Source organism: Scophthalmus maximus, chromosome 1 (genome assembly GCF_022379125.1).
Source record: "Scophthalmus maximus strain ysfricsl-2021 chromosome 1, ASM2237912v1, whole genome shotgun sequence".
Classification (NCBI taxonomy): domain Eukaryota; kingdom Metazoa; phylum Chordata; class Actinopteri; order Pleuronectiformes; family Scophthalmidae; genus Scophthalmus; species Scophthalmus maximus.
The window spans coordinates 4,745,142-4,765,255 of NC_061515.1; the positions used below are offsets into that span (position 1 = coordinate 4,745,142).

Below are 20,114 nucleotides of genomic sequence, written 5' to 3' on the forward strand. Positions count from 1 at the left end.
GACTGCGACACTGACCTGTACTTGAACCTCATAATGACAGCTGTAAATATGTGGGTTGATCACCAGGCAGGATGTATAAATCAATTATAATATGATGGGACTCTGACTGCCCATAATGTTTTTCTGCTTCCTCTCCTGTGCTAATCCCTTTAGTGACTTTTGTCTCAGAAGAATCTCTGATCCAAAAAACCCCCTTCAGTCCCAAAAGAACAACATTTTACCACCAAGATTGAAGTTCATATTCCAAGAAGATTTCATTTTTTTCAATTTTGCAAACTGTGTTTTCTGTTCCTCCTGAGAACGTTCTGATACTTCGCCTCTCCACATGTGTCGTCCCCGTATCGCCCCGCGGCAGTCGGTTTCATGCTCGCCGAGCCTTTGTTTGAGGAGGTCTCACTCCACACGCCGAGCAATCGCGGCGGTGTCAAATGCATCGGTCACGATTGCCTCTCCAAAATGAAAACACAAACGCGCTCACTGCAGGTTGGTGAAGGAAAGCCGCGATATAACGTATCCGTACCTCATTGCTCCCGAGAGTTTTATTGCCGTGGTAGCCGTAGACGAATCCATTCTCTCCTTTGTCAGCATTATAAAAAAGAACCACATCGGTTCCTGACAGGAAGATTTATGCAGCAGCGAGGTTATATCCCCCCCGTTATCTATGAACTACGTGGCTGTGCCGCCTCTATGCTCGCCGAAGAAAATCGAGGATTGTCTTTATCAGTCGGTAAAATGTTACCCGAACCAAAATTTGCCGCACATAGCCAAGGGGAAGGTTCATTTGTTCCCTGCAGATATCACGTATCTATTTTTTCTACAAAAATGTAATCCTCTCGGGGAAAGGGAGCGCCCGTTTTTGATGATCTCTATTGAATCGCTGATCCCTGAAATCCCACGAGAAGGGGAAAACGGTGCTAAAACGAACGTGCGCTGCCACGAGATGACACGTCGGTAGGAGGAGGTGTGTTTGAATGTCAGCGTCCTTTTTATGTATTCATTTATTTATTTACCCGAGCAACACGAGCCCCGCTCCTTCCCCGGCGCCGACGCCGCGTACAAAACATTAGCGGCTCGCGAGGGTTGTGGATTTTGAAAAACGGCCTCAGGTAATGGACAGCTCAGACGGATATAATTGCTCGTGCGTACCGCGGACTGGCCTTTGAGTGCTAATGGACTCTTCCAGGTGCCGGCCTGCGTGTAGCCACCCCGGCAATAAGAGCCTTTTTTTTTTTTTCTTCTTTCTCCAATTCGAAATGATCTATTTAAAAGGCAAACGGGAAAAAACGCGGCGAAAAGACGCGCTGAGCCACACATGGCCCATCGACACCCGCGGAAGAGGCTATTGAATCTGACTTGTTGTAATTCTGATTAGAAATTACAGGGCACATATGTGAGGAGACAATAAAGGCCAGGCGAGGGATCTTTATTTTTGTTTGCTGAGTTGTAATTGCAGCCTTGCATCACACAGAGAGCTCCGTCCTCCCTGCCGCCTCTCCCTCCTTCGCTCACACTCTATTACGCAACCCTCTTTTTCTTGCGAGTCCTTGCAGGATCTCGGCTTTGATTGTGCAACACCCGAGAGCGAAACCGCCCGCAAGGCCCCATGTCCGACAAATGTCAGACTCCTTAGTGGATACACTGGTTTTGCACTAGACTGAATGTAGTGTGCAATATGACGCGCGTTCCTTCGATTAATCGCCGGGGGGGGGGGGGGGTTGTTTCAGCTTATTTTTTTCTAGTTGTCAAGGTTCAAACACATTCAACGCATTCTGTCCAATATTTCTCAGGGCTGGTGAGCAATTTCAAAGCCTTGACAAACATTCGGTGTGGCGAACGCTAACTGACCTCCAAATGTCACAACTCATAAATCTTGGCCGGCTGTATCATGGAGGCGGAGGTTGAGGTCCAGTGGAGCATTACTGTACAGATGCTGTAAAAAAGACCCGGGCTGGTTTTGAGGTATTTCTAAATCAGTTTTTTTCACGTCAGCATGGTGCGTGATAGCAAAAACATCTCGCGGGCGGCGGTTCCGTGGACAGAAACGCCTCGCTGACGAGAGAGCCTGGAGGAGGATGGCGCAGATAACCGCAGCTCTCTTTACAACTGCGGTGAGCGGGGGGGCAAAAAAAGGCATCTCTGAGAGAACAACAACACGTCCAACCTTGTGGTGGACGAGCTACAGTGGCAGGAGGGTCTACCGCTGTCAGCCGAGAGCACGGATCTGAGGCAGCGGCGGAGACGGACAGTGGACAGTGGGGGACTACGCGAGGCGCCGTGACTCTGTGACAGATTTGATAATCGCATAGTGATCGTTTTGTCCAAAAGAATGGATCTTGCACTTGCATTGCCGCCTCTTAATATATAGCGCAAGAATGATCACATGCATATTATAAACAGTCACGTCAAGGAAACTGCAATGGGTCCAATCCTTTACCAGATGCTGTCTTTTGATTATTATTTTTACTATCACGTATCTTATCAATTTGTCTATTGGCCAGTGTTTGACAAGTAACCACAAAAACCTGAATTTGATCAGTTTACGTGTGGAAAAGATGATCAGACTTTTCTTTGGACTGTGCAAAAACACAGTTAAACATATATTATTTTCTCAGGACTGTAGTTTAAGGAAAACTACCTATAGATACATCATTCGTTCTTCATGTAATTCATCTATATTCCCGTCGCCAAGGATGTTTTGGAATTGTTTTTTAGTTTTTCGTTTGTTAGGGTTATTAGTCAACGAGTTATGGATGGATTTGCAAGAACATTTGAACAGAGATAGTCCTAGGTTATGGTAACTGGTGATTACATTTTGGAAGGGATCTAGAACCGGGTATGGATCCAGGAATGTGTTTTTTTTTTAAGATTCTACAGTATTGCGAGGGGGATATGTGCTCTCTGAGTCCTCCATTAGCTCATGTATGTACTAATTCAAGTATTTTCATCTCCTTTTAGCGGTGAGCACATATGCACACCACACGAAAGACCCTTTTACAGTCTACAAAATACTGTCGACTCACATCTGTCTTCCGTCTTCAGCGGGATATTCATCGGCTCCACCTTCGCAGCAGTGATGGAAACGCGGCACTTCGACGAACGCGCAGATTTTCAGCACAATGTTACGTGTGTCACGGAGGCACCTAAGACTTTGTCGTCTCCGCACCTCCTTGCGTATCTCAACCTCATGTTTCGTCCGTCTAACAATCCGTCGAAAAACAGCGCCTTTAAGTCAAAACTGCAGATCGAAGGAAAGACTGCGGTGTTGGTTCATTGAAATTTACCTTGAACTCAATCCATCTTAAGCACAGACACAAACCTGAACTTGATCAGTTGATGCATGTTGTCTGGAGACACAAATTCCGACATGACTGATGGAGAGAACCCGGTGGCCGACGATGCAGCGGGCCTGCTCACGCTCAGCTATTTGTCATCATTTTTCCATTCCCCTCTGTATTTGGGTTATCTCTCCTCTTCCTCTGCTGGCGGAGTTTGCTTGTATGTTGCCACTGTTTTGGATCTGGTGCTGCTGTCGGTGGCGTATTTTTATTTTTTTCTCTGTTCGGGGTAGTGGAACATGACGCGACGGCTGATCGGTTCAGTACAGAGCGTCGAGCGCGGGAGGATTTTGTATTTCCAGAGATTGTTGGCAACCTTTATTAGAGAGGCGTCGGCGCTCGGTGTTATAATGAGATGGATTTAGAGAAACTCGCTCTTGTTAGGAGAGTTTCCTGAGTGCTTAAAGGTCCTGGGAGAACTTCTAATCATTGCAGATGCTTCTAGTTTTGTTTATTTTAATAGTAAATTTTGCTCCCATGGGCGCAGAGCTGTTTACCCGGAGCCATGTCGCGCGGAACTAAATCTCGGGCCTTTTTCTAAGCCGCTCGCATTTTAATTACACCTGTTCCTCCCCGAGATGCTGAAGCACACTGTCTGGTAAACAGTGCTCCCCTGTGCTCCGTGTTCAGAGGCCAGTGGATGTAATAACACCTCTCCGTGGTTCGTTTGAATTCACTGTGTGCTCTCTGGACACAGAGTTGTATTTAATTAAACTTACTTGACTGTTACATAAAAACAAAACAATAAACCACGTGTGAACACGAATGTGCAGCCACCAGCTCATTTTACTGTGATCAATCAAAGGGTATATATGAGCATGCTCATTTTATCGTTTGGACTGATTTAAAATTCCAATAATAATTCTGACATCCTTGAATTATTCAAAAAATAATTTGGCTTTTCGAGAGTTTCCGGCCGCCTTTGCCTGTGAATCCGATCATAAAGTTAGAAGCTCGTGCCAGCGGCATCAGTGTGGACTGTCAACAGACCCGTCATTCAAAGTCATTGATAAATATTTATAGCTCAAACATGTTGTCAGGCGATACCATCACATAGTGTCTATGTGTTTTAATGAAATAAACAAACACCAGGAAGCAAGTAGTCGATGCGTCCAAGATGATGAAAGGCGGCTGCAGAACTCCTTAAAAGCCCAAAATGCATTTTTCATATTTGCAAGTAAAAGAGAATCTTCTGAGCAGAGCAGACTCGGTGCAGGCAGTTATTTTCATGCCCTATTTGGAGCTTTCTTGATCAAACACGTTTTGGTTTTACACATTTTCTTCTCGCTGGCGCCAAGAATCGTTCTCACGCATCAAGTTTATGCATTTTCATGTGTGTAAGTTGCTGGTCGGTTTTATGTGTTTTTGTGAACTTGCTCATAAACACACGTGACCTTTCTCCACCGTGCAGACGTGTGTCTCACTTCCTCCACATGAAGAGAACTGACACTTCCTTCCTATGTGCTTCATCCTCTCAGAGCAGTGTTTCTTTCGGGACTTCGCTTCCAAACTAGTTCAAAAATCATCTCGTGCACACGACTCAGATTTAACACGCACATTATTCCCCCCGCGAAACTCTGCACATGCGTCATTCGGCACCGTCGTAGCACTGAATGCAGCACAAGTCTGTGTTGAGGGGCCCTTCGAGGGTAAACTCAATACAAACAATCTCTGTATTCATGATCTTGGTCTTGATTTATGTCAAAATTGCACGGCTATGGCATTTTTCTATATTTTTGGAATGCCCATCATTCAGTATGAAACCCAATGCATTTCTCTTTTTATCTACGATGATACATTTTCTCACACTGACTGAAGAGGTAGCCTCTCTTGCTTAGACAAGGAGGAGTGGGCAAATCTTCACACATTGTGCTGTTTTACAGTTCCTACTAGTGTAAAATCGACCCCTGTTTCTTCTTCTTCTCACAGCCCCTGTCAGCAGCATGGGCCAGCACCTAGGAAAGAAGGAGACACCCATGGACAGCGAGGTAAGAGTCCTGAGTGGTGAGAGTGTAGCCGCTCCGATGTCCCGATGTCTGGTGCACGAGGACGAAGACAATAATATCTTGAAAAATGTGTGCGAACATTCTGTCAGTTGTGATGTTGTGGGAATGAAAGCGTGTGTTGGAGAATTTTCCCCGCAATCTTATCAGCAGGACTTTGGACTGCGTTCCAGACGAGCTCAGCCTCCGTCACTCAAACTGATTTATCACCTTCGCCGAGCTTTCAGTCACAATATTGAGTTTTTCAACTTCGATGTTGATGTCGTTTTCTTCGCACGGAGTGTATTTATGTCTAAGGTGTATACATGGGAAGTTTTCTTATGTGATAAGTTGAGTGATTTTATTTAATTCCGAGCTGCCAGTGTGTTTGTGGGTACAACCGCTTACAATTATTATGACTTCAAAGTAGAGCTGCAACGGTTAATCGCTTAATCGATTAGTTATCAACTACTAAATTCATCGGCAACTATATAAAGTCTTAATTCTCTGACTTCAGCTTCTTAAATATCAACATTTTTCACCATTTTCTGAAAAATAATCAACAGATTAGTCGATTATGAAAATAATCGTCAGTTGCAGCTCTACTTCAAAGTCACTGTACCAGAGCAAGGACCATGTGCATTATTAATTTTAGTTATAATTCATCTCAGTAAATGAAAAAAAAGGGGGATTTTCTTTCGCAGCGTAAAGTAAATGAAGGACTTTATTGTGAAAATCCTGCCCACTCCCTGGAGGTTATACTTTCAGAACAATCACCTCGCTGTGACCGTCAGCATCACACTCTTAATCAAGCCGCGTTGCCATGGCAGCGTCCGATGCGTGAAGATTCTCCGTGGCTCTTGTGGGTCGCCCCATAATAACCCTTTAGAACCGCAAAACCTTTGCCGGGACAGAACCCACATGAGCTGGGAAAAAAAAAAAGAGTAAATAGATGATCGTGTGCATCAGAGCTGACACTGAAGCCAGGGACTCGTCTCATTTGACCGTTAGCCGCGGCCCCCATGATCATCAGGATCCTGCCAAGTCGGGTCAGCTGTCTGACATGAATATTGACCATCCAAATATATACTCTTTTTTTATTTATGTGTTCCGTTACGAAAATCCTTTGGACAGTGAACTGGACTAAAGTCTAAGACAGAGAGAGGATGTTGTGTTTGTCCCTGTTGCAGGAGTTTCTTCTGTCAGTAAGCGTTTGAACAGAATGCAGTTATTGCACTTGACAGCCTCTGGATGAAACAGTGAGTTTATACTGTTAAGTTAAGCAGATGTAATCCCTTCACCGCAGTGCTCTGGGGAACATGAATGAAAAGTCATCATGTGGCAAATGAAGTTCAATTCTGTACCAACAAACAAGGTGCTCTTATGTGTCTCAGAGCTACTTGACAGTAGGAAAAAAAACAACTGCTGTGCTGTAATGAAATGATGAACCTTTTTCTTTTTTTGACACGTCTTTAGAAATTACAGGCCAGAAACGGCTCCTGCGAGAGAGAAGAGCAGGAGCCAGGGACGTGGATTCATTTTTCAAGTGTGAAGCTGACAGAGGAGAGGTGTTACGGGGCAGCGCGTCGCACTTGGGCAGCTTTGTTGATTTAGCTTTATAATCCAGTTGTGCGTCTCTCTCTTTGTCTTCCCGTTCCTTTTGCCCCCCCCCCCTTCACATTTGGGCTTGATTATTGTGACATCAAAGTCGATCTGAAGGTCTGGCAAAACACCCAGTTGTCATAGTGACCGTCAAGCGGGAACAGAGCGTGACGCAGTGAGGCGGCCGGCGTTTAGATGCTGTTTTCGGAGTCGTGATCCAGCTCCCGATCCCTTGTCATTTCAGCAATGGGTGAAATGTGCCCACATCCCTCTTGTCACACCGCAGCTGAGGCTCTGACAAAATGACCCCTGGAGTGTTTCACGCAGCTGATATTTTAGAGCCTTGAATTCCACTTGGAAATTACAGGATAATAACACCGGCTCCATAGATGGCGCACATTCTTAATGCATCTGCAGTGGTTTGTGCACATCGTAGGAATATGGAAGAACTCTTGATAGATTCGCATTCAGGACTGAAGAATATCCATGATTGTAGGGGGAGTACAATAGAAGCATAACAAGGACATATTGTTCCTGGATTATCTTTTTCTCCAGATGATACCAGGACTCCCTGGCAGAGGCAATATTGCATCTCAGTGGGACCTTACTGGTTAAATAGGACGAATAAATAAAAATATTCAATGCAGACAGAGGCAAGTAGTGTTGTGTGCTCGGATCTTCCAAGACTTTCCTGTCCCCGTGTGCACAGCGTACAAATTCATCAAGAAATAAACCGAAGGTAGACAGTCACACGGTCACCTTGTCTGAATCTGCAAATACAGTCATTTTTTATTGTATTTTTATTTGTTATTATTCAACTAATCTGTTTAATAATAACAGAGAAAATCCAAAAAATAATGCATCCACATTTCAAATAATCATACATTTTCAGCAGGCCTTGTATTTCTGACCCTGCATGCTGTTTGTGCAGATCACGATCACAGACCTAGTTTTTCGGGTTTCTATTTCGAATATCAACAGTGAACATCAGGATGTGGTATTAAGGCCCAATTACACGTACTCTTTTTTTCTAGACTTACCATTTTCTCGGCCTACCGATGCCGAACGATCGGTGATAAATCGGTGATAAATCCATGAAAGCAAAGGCAGAAGTACCAATTTCTCTGCCAACAATAAGATTGAAAGACCAAAGTGCAGTGCAGCCAAAGACGTACCGCATTTTGACTAAATGGCACACAGTAACTGTCACCATTCTCCACTTGACTTGAACAACAATTTTAAGAAAATTGACACTTCCTGGCTCTCGCTACATGATTGCTATTACTACCTGCAATGTTCCTTCTAGGTACATGTAAAAGCAGCAGCACCGTTGACTTTCTCAGAGGGTGTTACAAGTGATTTGGGGAAAATCACTATGATAATACAAATCAGATGGTATGCACTATGCAATTCATACTGTGAAATACGGGAAATTACTCGAAGTAGAAGTAGTAGTTCAGATACATTAAAGATGTAAGGGTGTATGGACAACAAAAGCGATATTCACAAATAAATAACTTAAGGTGTCTGACAGCCGTACGCACCATTTCTGCTCTTGTTTTTTTAACTTCCAGTTGCCATGCCAACAATGGTACAGTAAGTGCATGTCAAAATAGCATTTCCCTGATCATTTCACACAATCTAGTAAACAGTTCTCAATGTTGAGAACTGTTTACTAGATTGTAAACCTAGGCCTAAATTCTGTAAGTAGACGGGAAAAGCTTCAACACAGTGAATGATGAAATAAAAATAACTATTATTACTCTGTAACTCCGGTTGTGTTAGCGCCCAGACCATTTAACACGGTGTATTTTTGCTCTTGTCTTTCCGTATTTGGACAGGCTTAGAAAGTATCAGTGGCTGCAGCCATATCGTCAAAAGTCCAAGCACCTGGAAATTCCAAGTGAAATCAGATCAGCTGCAGTGTGTTCATCTCTCTCCCACCACAGTGAAGGTAGACTACTGTAGATAGGTAGGTGTAGGTTTAATTAACCTATCCTCCCCCAGCTACTGTAGATGTTGGTTATCTTTCCCCCTTTGTCAGGCAAAATCAAAGTTTGACACTTCTGAAATAAAAGACTCCAGTCTCCAGACCAGGGAGCTTGAGGCTCAGCTTGTGGCCAATTAAAACCCCCCGCGTGTTGTGACCTGCCCAGCCGACTTGTTCCGTCCTCCGCTGTTCCTCTGTGTGAGATCTGTCTGCAGAGGCAGTCTCATCCACACCCTGACCACTCTTCCCATCACATCCCAATGTCTTTTCCGATTTGATTTGCACCGTTAAGGATTCAGCCAGACTGCCACCGCTATATGCACGAGCACAAAGTAGAAACTGGACTGGAACTGTTGCACTTTCTTCAAGTGAAGATACAACATCAGCCTTTTCCTCATTCTGTTTGAGTTATCACATATGAAAGGGGGTTTGCCCTACAGTGACGTACTACCAGGCTCAAAATATGAGCTTCAGAAAGGCTTACACAAAAGTACTGCTCAACTTTTATCTTTCTGCCCCTGTGGCTTAAACTGAATTACTTTCACACAGCTGCAAATAACAGATGAATGCTCTGGAGATATTTGATTGTCCTCTTGACATTTGATGAACTTTACAATACAAATACATCTTTTGAAGGTAGACACGCTGAGGCTCCGCCGTGTCTAGTGCTTTTTTTTATATCTCAGTGAACCCGGTGAGATGAAATGCACGTGCTCAATTTGTCTCCCATCTCATCAAGTGTGGACGGGATGAAACGCCCAAGGGCTTCCTGCTCTTCTTCCCGTCACGAACAAGCTGGGAAGAGGAACTTTGATTCCTTTGAAAGTATCAAAGCCTGAAAAGATGTTGAAATCACTGCACTCTTCTTCCCCCTCTTTCTACTCGAATGTAAGGAGTGCTTATAGGCGCCCTAGTACTGAATGAGGATCAGACGGCTGAGAGCGACCACCTCGGCTGACTGTGCTTGCCTGAGACAGCCATCAAATGAGCACACACGCTCACAAACATTAGCCGTAATGTCTTGTGAGCAATATCATTTGCGACAGCCGACGCACTCACACACAGCTTTGGAGACATTAAAGGGATAGTGATGTGATTTTGAAGTGGGGTTGTGCAAGTTACTTATGCATAGTTAATATGTCACCTCATGGAGATGGTGATCAGCGGCGTCATTTAATGGAGTTTGGAGGAGAAGTGGAAGTAGCGTGAGTCTCAGTCCCACTGTTGCAGAGGGGACCACCGAAGAAAACATATTTTTCTCATTGTACAAGGTGCTTAATGGACCGATGTAAGTGCTCATTCACCCACTTATTGTCATCCTCATTGGATGCTGGAAAGAGTGCCCTCTTTGAGGAGGGTGTAATTATGGGGGAGAATGTGTACATGTCTGTGATTGTGGTCTACTATTCAGAGAAATATGGCTTCATTTAAAAATCTAAAAGGAAATGCATCTCGGAAATACATGAATATTTCTGAGAGGTGCTGCTTTTATGAAATGCAACAGGATCAGGCCAGGGCCGATATGACAGAACAGTTTCTACTGTATAATGTGTCGAAAGAAAAAAACGTGAAAACATTAGGCAATGTTGTTCTTTTTTTGACGTATTAAAAAAAAAAATCCCTCTTCAGAGCACTATATATTCTTGTCAGTTGGACGCCCCTTGTGACTGTTTCACAAGACAGGAAATTTGCATAAAGGCAACACAAACAAACACGGAGGAGAGTGAACGTGACACAGAACAGGGTACTTCTATCGTGGTTTGGATATGAAACGTCTGACACCTACCAGACAACTGCACACACACACTCACACGCTACATTTATGATACGTATCGTTATCTGAATTTGAAATGAGCTGCATCAGAATGTGAGATTCTGATCATAGCGCCGCCAGGTCAGGTGATGTTTTTAACAAGAGCTACATTTAATAAGCCACCAGTGGCGAGTAAGTGTGAAGTCAAGCCGACAGCTGCTGCCCAAGGACGGCATCGAGCTGCTCCTCTGGTCCACTTCGGAAAGATGTCTCTCCTCCATATTCTCCTATCTGCCCGTTTGCTAATAATGGAGGGTGATAATATTGGCAGCAAAGGGGCTAATGGTATTTTGATAGGTGAACAGTTTTACATACAGTGTCTGAGACCACTTTCCAATCGCAGGCTGTTGGACGTCAAAGTACAAATAGTTTGCACCTTTTTTACATTACAAAAACGCCTCATTACGTGCATATCCAGTCATATGATATCAGTTACCTTCAGCTCCTGGAATGTGAAATTTGCTGTTTGCATTGCTGATTTTTCTACACTTACAAAAAAGCTGAGGAGAGACATACGGCACCTGTTTCTCAGCATGTGGGCGTGTGGACAAAAGCCAACAAAGCCTGAATGCTGAGGGCTGTAATGATGGAGGTGGGGGGGGGGGGGAGTGTTTGTGTGTCGGACTGTGGGAATACACTGATTGCGAAAGCTCTATCGCTGCACAGAAATCCGCGTACAACACCTTCCGCTCTCTCTGCAGTAACAGTGATTAATGGACTAAATGTAATTTCTTTTTACTTCACATGTTAATTAAGATTTTATATGAATGACCTCATCAATCATCATAACAAGGAGGTTTTCAGGGGCTTAAGGACACCTCTAACCTGTCTGTCAAATCCAGGAGCATCAATAATGCAAAAATAAATTTGAAGAATGTATCTTTTGTGAGTAGCAGTAAAAGTAAAGCCCTGCAGCCAGTATTGCCAAAGCGGTAAGATAGCAATCGCCCTCTATCCAAAGTAGGACTATTGCTTTACATTGGATTCATTATCAAGCCCTTTGACGATGCCAATTTGTTCACGTATAATTAAATCTGAATTGAGTGTTTAAAGTGTCGGAGCTTCCGATTATGAAGCGATAGCAGAATATTTACTTAATTTGTTTACATAATTGAAAGAACAAAAGCATGGCACTTGCTGGGCTCCGCTTGATTTGCATTGGCGAGTGCCTGCTGGCCACACTTGTCCACCTCCCCTCAGCTGCCAGGGCTTTGTCACAATTGCACTTCCCCACATGCTAATTTGACGGCGAGCAATGGGCCCAGCGTTTTTGAACGGCTGTGTTGATGCCTCATACTGGCAAACTCACTCGGGGGAAGTGGAAACCGGGAATCGTTCAAGTGTGCATTGACGTCACGGAGGTGGAGGGATTCGGTAAGAGGATTTCATAAAACTTGAGGCTTAGCGAATGCAGATATTTAGTCCACACGAAGCCACTGCAAGGAAACAAGCGGCACAAATCTCACTTAACTTGTGATGAATGGCTGTGAGAGAAATCAACGTTGACACAGGTTGCTCCTTTTAGTGCCACAGAGGCCTGAATCAGAGCCGATCTGCCAGAGAGTTGCAGAGTTGTAGAATCAATTTCTCTGCATAAATACGAAAATCTCGATGAGGACAGACATATATTATTACCATTGAGTCGGAAGCAACTCAGTGCATGGACGGATTTTCACCCCACCTGCTGGGTATAGGAGTTGGGAGGGTATCTCCGGATGATTCGCTTTCGGAGCTGATAGGTCAAAGGTCAAGGAAAACAAAAAATTATGGCCCAAAAAATATATCGAAAAATGACCACTTCAAGCTGCTTTTGCCTATTTGATAAATATGTAAGTACTCCATTGATCTCCATGGTTGAATGCACTTATTAGACTATACACATGACCTAAAGCTTGAAAATGAATTCATGATCATTAGGCCTGACGAATAATATTTCTCTCAGCAGCAACACAAATCATCTATATATTGCCCCTCTGGCACTTTTTTTTATATAGAATTATGCCAAAGAAAAAATATCAGTAGTTCCGCAAATACATTTTGTACAATGCAGTTTAGAATCATGTACTCAAATTTGAAAGTACACGGTTCAAACTTCATTGCAGCGTCTTGAGTGTTAATGAATAAGTCTGAGCCAGTTACTGTGACTACAAAGCCTAAAAGCCTAAATTGGTGTAACTATCTCCCTCTCATTCTTTCTCTCTGTTGGTCTCTTTCTTTGCTCTGTTGCCATGGCACCCCAGCGCCTCACCTCTTAAATCTGTTTTTGTGCTCCTATTAAAGGATCCGTCACCTGAAGCCCCAGCAGCGATGGAAGCAGCAGCAGCAGCCGCAGCAGCAGCAGCCGCAGCAGAACCTGAATCACAAGACGAAGTCTTTGGTAAGAGGTCAAAACACGTCTTGACATTTGAATTTACATGCATATTGACGTTTGTTTCACTTCTGTAAAGGGTTTTTATACTTTTGAGCTGTTGAAATAATGAATCAAAAGGGTTCATATTCTGCATAATCAGGAAGGTCCACCGCCTTTGGGCAGACCAACCATCAGTAGACTCTCCTCTACCGCTAAATGTGACTAATGATTCCTCAGTTATCAATTTGCTGATGTGTTATAATTGCTCCTGTAAAAGCAGCTTCTGTGTCCAATTGCTAATCGGGGAATGTGGGTTAGTGCAGAAGAGCATTAGTGTACAGGGAAACGCAACACTGTCACCTAATGATGGTCAAAATTGACTTGAAGTGATTTAAAAAATATATACAGTATATATACATTTGAGATATCGTCCTAATCGAAAGTTTGCCAGGCAGTTCTTGTCGAGGCCTTAGTGTTTAAGCACGATGGCAAATATGTCACCAAGAAATTTCTGGAACCTGAAATAACAGCCTTAAATCCCCACTGACACTGTAACTCCTTTAATTCAGCAATCTTAATATCAAACTCCATATCAGCAGTCTGGCTGGTATGAAAAAGTTTGCAATTAACAATGATGAATGAAACTCAGTGGTTTGTGGAAGACAACTGTTGCTTATAATGAGAAAATGTCGGCAGTCAGGGTCCCGCGCACCCCCAAGTTTCATCCGTCACAGTTTTGCTCTGAGTGAAATTTTCCAGCAGTCACATTAATTGTGACATGGTGCTTAAGGACGAGGGTTAAAAAGGTTCCTTTTGTAATACTACAGCTCAGCAGATGAGGGCAGAGTCTGATGCATAACAAAGTCCGTCTGTACATTGGCATTATGTTGATTGATTTCAACGCCAGATTCTTTTACAAAATTGGTACGAAGGGGATCGTCCCTGAGGAGAGAAGAAATTTGCAAAAGCTAGTGCCAATTTGCTGGATTTTTTCATTTTTTTTGCTCTCCCCCCCCCCCCCCCCCCCCCCCCCCCCCCCCCCCACGAGGCAACATCTCTGATTTAATTTTAATAATTGGCTAATCAGATTGGACCCTCTGCCCGGGATAGACTGTATGCTATGAATCAAGCACACTATTTTACACAGCGTAGGTCATAAAGTTGATTCTGTTCATAAAGTTGTATGAACGAAAAAGTTAAATCAAGACTCTCCTACAAAATCAATCTCTTTTTGTCCTGTGAATAAAACCATTAGCGTCTCAGAGGCTTCCGTTGGCTCTTGTCAACTTTGATGATGGGAGCTGAGTGAAAATGCAGCCTCGGGCGCTTCCCAGGGTGAAGAGAATTGTTTGCTTTTCTTCTCTCCTTCCCCCTGGCGTACAACATGTGCTGTGGCCAAACACCATCTACAGGCTCGTGGTGTGTTGACTTCTCTTGGCTTCCTGTTTGGACTTGCCCCCCCACCCCCCAAAAAAAGTAATCTCACACAAGTAATGAGGAGAGACAGACGTTGGAAAGTTGGTTGTTCGCTCTGCATGAGAATAACACCCTCAAGAAGTTGGCCTCATTTGTATCAAGAGGAACGCTGAGCATTCAAGAGACGGGATGGAATACAAGCGACGCCTGTTTTCCTGTTTCTGTGTCAGCCTCGATTGTTTTCAGGGTGAGCCGAGGTGAAATGCAACGGGGGGGGGGGGGGGGGGGATTCTTTTGGCCATGAGAACATAAGATCATAGAAAAGAATAGTTTGCTTCTAATAGCTTCTTTGAGTGTACGTTTGTTAACAGCACTAGTTGTAAATGGTGGATGCCAGAAGATTTTGGGATTAACTCGGCTTATAGTCAATGTTATTTGCATATGAGTATCATTCAATAGCCATTCAAAGGGGTTTAAACATCAAGACCATTACAGTGATCCCCCCTTTTGTAGACCTCTCTTCTTCACGGGATAGAATATCCACGGAGCCCCAAGGTTAGATTTAATGTCTTCACTGAAACAGAATGAAAAGACTAGCGACAGAATAGTAGGGAGATTCGTAGTCCTCCTTGTGACGAAGAACAATTACATTTTCTGTCTTTCATTTTGCTACCTCTATCACCGCTATAACTTCCTTTACGATGCTACTTGCCTACTTCTTACTAGGGCTGAATGCAAAATAATTTTCGAAACTAAAAGTGAATCTCAAAGAGTGCAAATTTTTCACATTGCAACAACCGCTACTCAAATGATCAACTCTTAACGAGCTTCAAGAGGTGAAAATTGAGGTGAATGAAAGAAAATTTCAGGAAGAACTGTACGTTTCGGAGTGATCAAGTTAAATATCAAAACTTATACTCTTGTCAAACTAGTAGTTTATCTGTATTCATCATGAGAGAACATTTATGTGGCATTTCGAACACCCTTTTTAATGTCTTTTGAGTATAAGATCTTCTTACCCTGTGTTAGTCAAATTGGTCAAATTCACATTCAGATGATGGGTCGGCTGGTCATTTGGACATTAACAACACGCCACTGCATCATCTTTTCCCAGGTTATTATGGTGTAGAAACAATTGATTTTGTGACCATGCAAATGACATTCGATATTACTGAAGTTTACTAGAGTTTAAATTATGGAAGAATATTTGGTGTGCGCGTCAGAGAGTGAGAGAGTACTGCTAAAGTACCAATGGTACAGTACAAGTACCACTGTTACTGCTACCACCTATAATAATAACAATTATAATCTGATCTATTTGTGCCTTTTCTATTGATATTGATTGATTATACAACAAAATTCATTTGCTGGAGACGAGCACTAACCAACTGGTTTTTGAAGAAAGGTCAATATTGACCTAATATTATGCTAAAGCAATTTATCAGCTAAGATGCACTTTTGAGTGTGTGTGTGTGTGTGCACGTGCATGCGTGTGTGTCCATATGCTGATGTCGTGCCATAGCAGCTTGTTTGAGTATGTGCAGAAGGAAATACACATTTCCATCTTGCTGTTCTCACTGATTCTTTCTAATCTAAAGCAACGCACTACCTTGCAGAGGCTTCGACTGGTTGATCTATTGATCCATTTAATTAATGTCCCTCGTGTTAAACACCCATCATTGATCAGCAGGGAGCCGACTTCGAGGGTCCACCATTGATACAGGTGATACGTCAAGGCAGCGATCCCACGCAACACGCTTGTAGTCTTTGGGGACATTGTAGTATCCAAGAAGCGATATGAAATTATCTGACAAACTTGACTACTAGTAACCGGGGTTTTTTAATGCTATAGTGACTTTTAATTTTTCTGGCTTGACCTTTTAATCACCTTAAAATCACCGGTGATGAAACGCTGCTATTTTCTTGCGCTAGACTCTTTTCTTTAACCCCCTTTAGCGTCCTCACACTTAGATGCTTCTGGCATAACTCGTGATGAAAAATGTCATTATGATGCAGGTTTAAGTGGCGAGCCGAAGACCCGATCCGACTGCAGTGTTCATTATTCAGCGTCTCATGCTTCAAAGTGAACATTACTATGCCGTGTACACTTTAAAGCGGAATAATGAGCGTCGTATTTAGGTTGGTTAATCTGGTAAATGAAGGCAGGTGAGCTTCGTAGCTGTACATAATGTGCAGCTTGTCTCGATTAAGGTTTGGTGGAGGGCTAAGTGGAAATCAAAGCTCCCCCATAGTGTGTATTTTGTGTGACAGCTATCGGTCAAAAAGCACGTCCGTGTTCATGTGTAGACCCCACTTGAATGTTTAATGTTTAACCGGTGCTTTGCTCAGTCAGCACCGCTCCCTGGTGCATAAAAATCACATTTCCGTTTGAGTTTCGGACTCACACTGTGGGAACATTGCTCTTAGGATGCATTCGAATCCTTCCTCTCGTCCGTGCGTCGAGGCCGAACTAATCTAGCGCCATTAGGGTGATCCGCGGTGCGGTCAGAAGACATAAAGGGAATTTCCACCAAATTGACGCGGTGTGAGTGGTTTATGACGGGCAGGTTAGCAGCGCTTTATTGGACCCCGCGCTGGCGTGGTTGTCATCAGCAGGCGTCATGACTCATCTCGGCCTGTCCAGTGTCTGGGGATGTCTCCATGCAGCACTTCCTGTTTGCAGTGCTTTTCCACTAAATGGCAAACACCACCATCGGCTGTGTGGCTGTTAAAAGCCCATTACGCCTCCATTACCTGGCCCAGCCTGCAGCAGGCACCCATTCAGCAAAACAGACCCCCTCTATCTATCCGTCCGTCTGCCTGCTCCGTCCTGACTGTCTGGGTCACTGTTTCATCACTGGGTGAGCTGAGGAGATGTGAACAGCAGTTGTGGCTAGAAACTCGGGAGTGCCAGAGAACAGTGGGACGGACTGGGCAATGTTTGCCTGACCAGAAATGTTAAGGGCAGGGGCATACAGATGGCTTTGTGTGCTTATTATGAACAACTTGACATATTACATGATGGACTCTGACAATTCTTTTGAATGAGATGTCCTGTTGGCAGTCTGACCCTATAAAGAACACTCCCTGTCAATCAGTGTACTACAGATAATCAGGAATTAAGTGAGGTCGACTTCAGTGAATCACTCTTTTAATGCCCAAAATGCCCAAAAGAGAATTCATTGTATGAATCAGGGTTTAGAAGAATATCCGTTACATAATCCTACAAAGCCGCAACCGTGGATCAGAATATAAACAATCAAACTACAGATTCATTTTTACAATACAGATTTATTTTCTTTCTTGTGTCCTCTCAGATGCACACTCTTTTTACCCAAATCCCAGTAGCATTAGTTGGTTGAGGTAACGTCCGCCCAGTAATTCAGAAAGTGGCAACATGACTTACCATACCAGAATCCCTTTCGGATAAGAGTTGTGGAGTTTAATGTAGTTCAACTTTAAGTTCAGTCGCTGCTTAATGAAGCTTCAGAGGATGTGTTAGACAAATGACTGGCGAGAATGTGAAGCATTTATGCAGAAACACTGGTATGGTTCTATTAAAGTGCAAGGACAGAGAGGAGGTGTCGGTGGGAGGTTGAGCTCTGTCTCTGAGGCAGTTGGCTTGGAAAAAAATTGACTTCAATTATATAATTGCTTTGTTTTTGTGCTGCAGTCTCACTCGAAATGCACACTATAATGAGACGGATCAATACAGGTTACCTAAGCTCTCACGTTGTAGGTCAATCTGTTCTCATGCATAGCCTTGGTTATGTTGAAGAAGAAAAAATTAAAAGTCGGTATATTTGTCCTTCTCAAACGTCTGGAAAATAATTACCAGTGGTTGTAGAATTAACTTTGTTCTCTTAAGCTAGGATTCATAAAACAAATCTTTTATTTAATTATTTATTTTTTATAACTTGAACAGAGCCCAGTACCTTGTGCTGCTGTGAACAAACTCTGTATGAACTGATGTACCAAAAAATCCTCAGACCATTTCAACATTATTTAGATTTTACTAAATATATAACCCAGTCCATGAATTCAATTGAGTTTCAACCTGAAAACAGTCAAATAAAAATATAACTATAATAGTAATGATATTGATAATCTTTTTTTTTTTTACTTCTTGCATGAAATGCATTCAGCACATTTGCGAGAGGTCAAGGATGTGGTAACATTCATCAGGGGTAATTTAGGGTTGAGTCTCTCGGCCAAGGACACATCGGCACAAGGAGCCGGGGGACGAAATCATGGAGCTTGTGAATCTTGGATGGGAAAGGCGTAAAAATGAAAAGTATTATACATATACAGCTAATAACCGAATGCAAATACATTGAATTTCTATTGCTGGAAATAAAGGAAACACTTGAATAGTTAAAAAAAAAAAAGGACTTTGATATGATATAATATCCACACCTCCAGAGAGAGCAAACAACAAAGATAATCAAACTGTCTTAATTAGTCTGAATTAAAAGAGGCTTGACATTTAAAAACATAACAGCATTTGATGGAAAAGCTGGAAAAGTGAGCAGCTGATGAAGCTGTGGACATAATATGATATGAGATCGTCCCCTGAAGATCAGTTTTTCATTTCGGACTTGCCCCCTCTCAGAGTCACACTTGAGCGTTTATCGAGGAAATTGAATGATATTGGTGTGAGCCAGTTATCACTTATTTCATACACTACCTGCTTCTCGTCTTAATTGCATTTGGGACCGACTGGCTGCTCTCCAATCGTTACGGGTGGAGCAGACTCTCTCAGATTGTGGTGATGTTGGTCGAAGCCAGGCAAGGGCAGTCAGACGGAGCAGGGGGGATGTTCCAGAACTCACTAGGTGCTCCGTGGGCTCATTACAAGCGTTGTAGAGAAAACACCAAAACCAACCCCACCGTCATGAAAACAGAACCAGAACATGCTCTGCTTTAGTTTATGAGGACTGACAGCTGCATGATTGTGTTGATGCAACGCCGTGTGTGATGCATACAATGGGTTTTTAATTTACTGACGTGCCTTTCATCTGCTCCTTCTGCTTTTGTCTGTTTTGTATTTTTTCCCTGATCTGCTGAAAGTAGCAGTTTTTCAGTTAGTGGATAAAAGAGTAGAGCAAGTAAATTATTTACCTAAAAACTTTATCAAAAATTTTCATTATGACTAAAATCCTTTTTCTTTGGAATAATTTAATAGAACCGACTTGTAGCTCCCTCACAGACTAATTAAAGTTTCTCTGGCTGCAGATTCCTTTCAAGAGGCAGCTGTTGCAGGCAAGGCCAATTTATTTGTAGAACACATTTTATACAAGAAGGGAAATTAAAGTGTTTTGCGTAATGCGTCAAATACATTAAAAAGAAATTCAACACAAAAAGTTAAAATTTAAATGCTTTGTCAAAGGCATAGAGAACATGAATGTTTCAAACATGGATTTAGAGCTAGTTATGCTCTGCGTTATACAGTTATACTATACTAGCCACCTATGTGAAAGAAAAGCCATTGCTCAAATAGAAATGCAGTTTGCTGGTGACCAGTGTTAACTGACTTTTCAGGGCTATGCGTCATTAATTCTACATCAAATTGTTTTCTATCCACTAGGAGAAAGTGAAAATAATATGTAAACACCACGGCAACATT

The 20,114-nt window shown here is 42.9% G+C and overlaps 1 protein-coding gene across 3 annotated transcripts in view; it reads left to right on the forward strand.

The window, feature by feature from the left end:
* LOC118290167 (myelin basic protein-like) overlaps positions 1-20,114 on the forward strand; it is a 40,965-nt gene that overhangs the window by 8,139 nt on the left and 12,712 nt on the right. For all 3 annotated transcript variants that reach the window (XM_035617659.2, XM_035617830.2, XM_035617750.2), the window contains exons 2-3: positions 5,265-5,323; positions 13,003-13,099. In XM_035617659.2, the coding sequence (XP_035473552.2) occupies positions 5,279-5,323; positions 13,003-13,099 (142 nt within the window). In that variant the 5' untranslated portion in view covers positions 5,265-5,278. The remainder of the gene's footprint in view (positions 1-5,264; positions 5,324-13,002; positions 13,100-20,114) is intronic.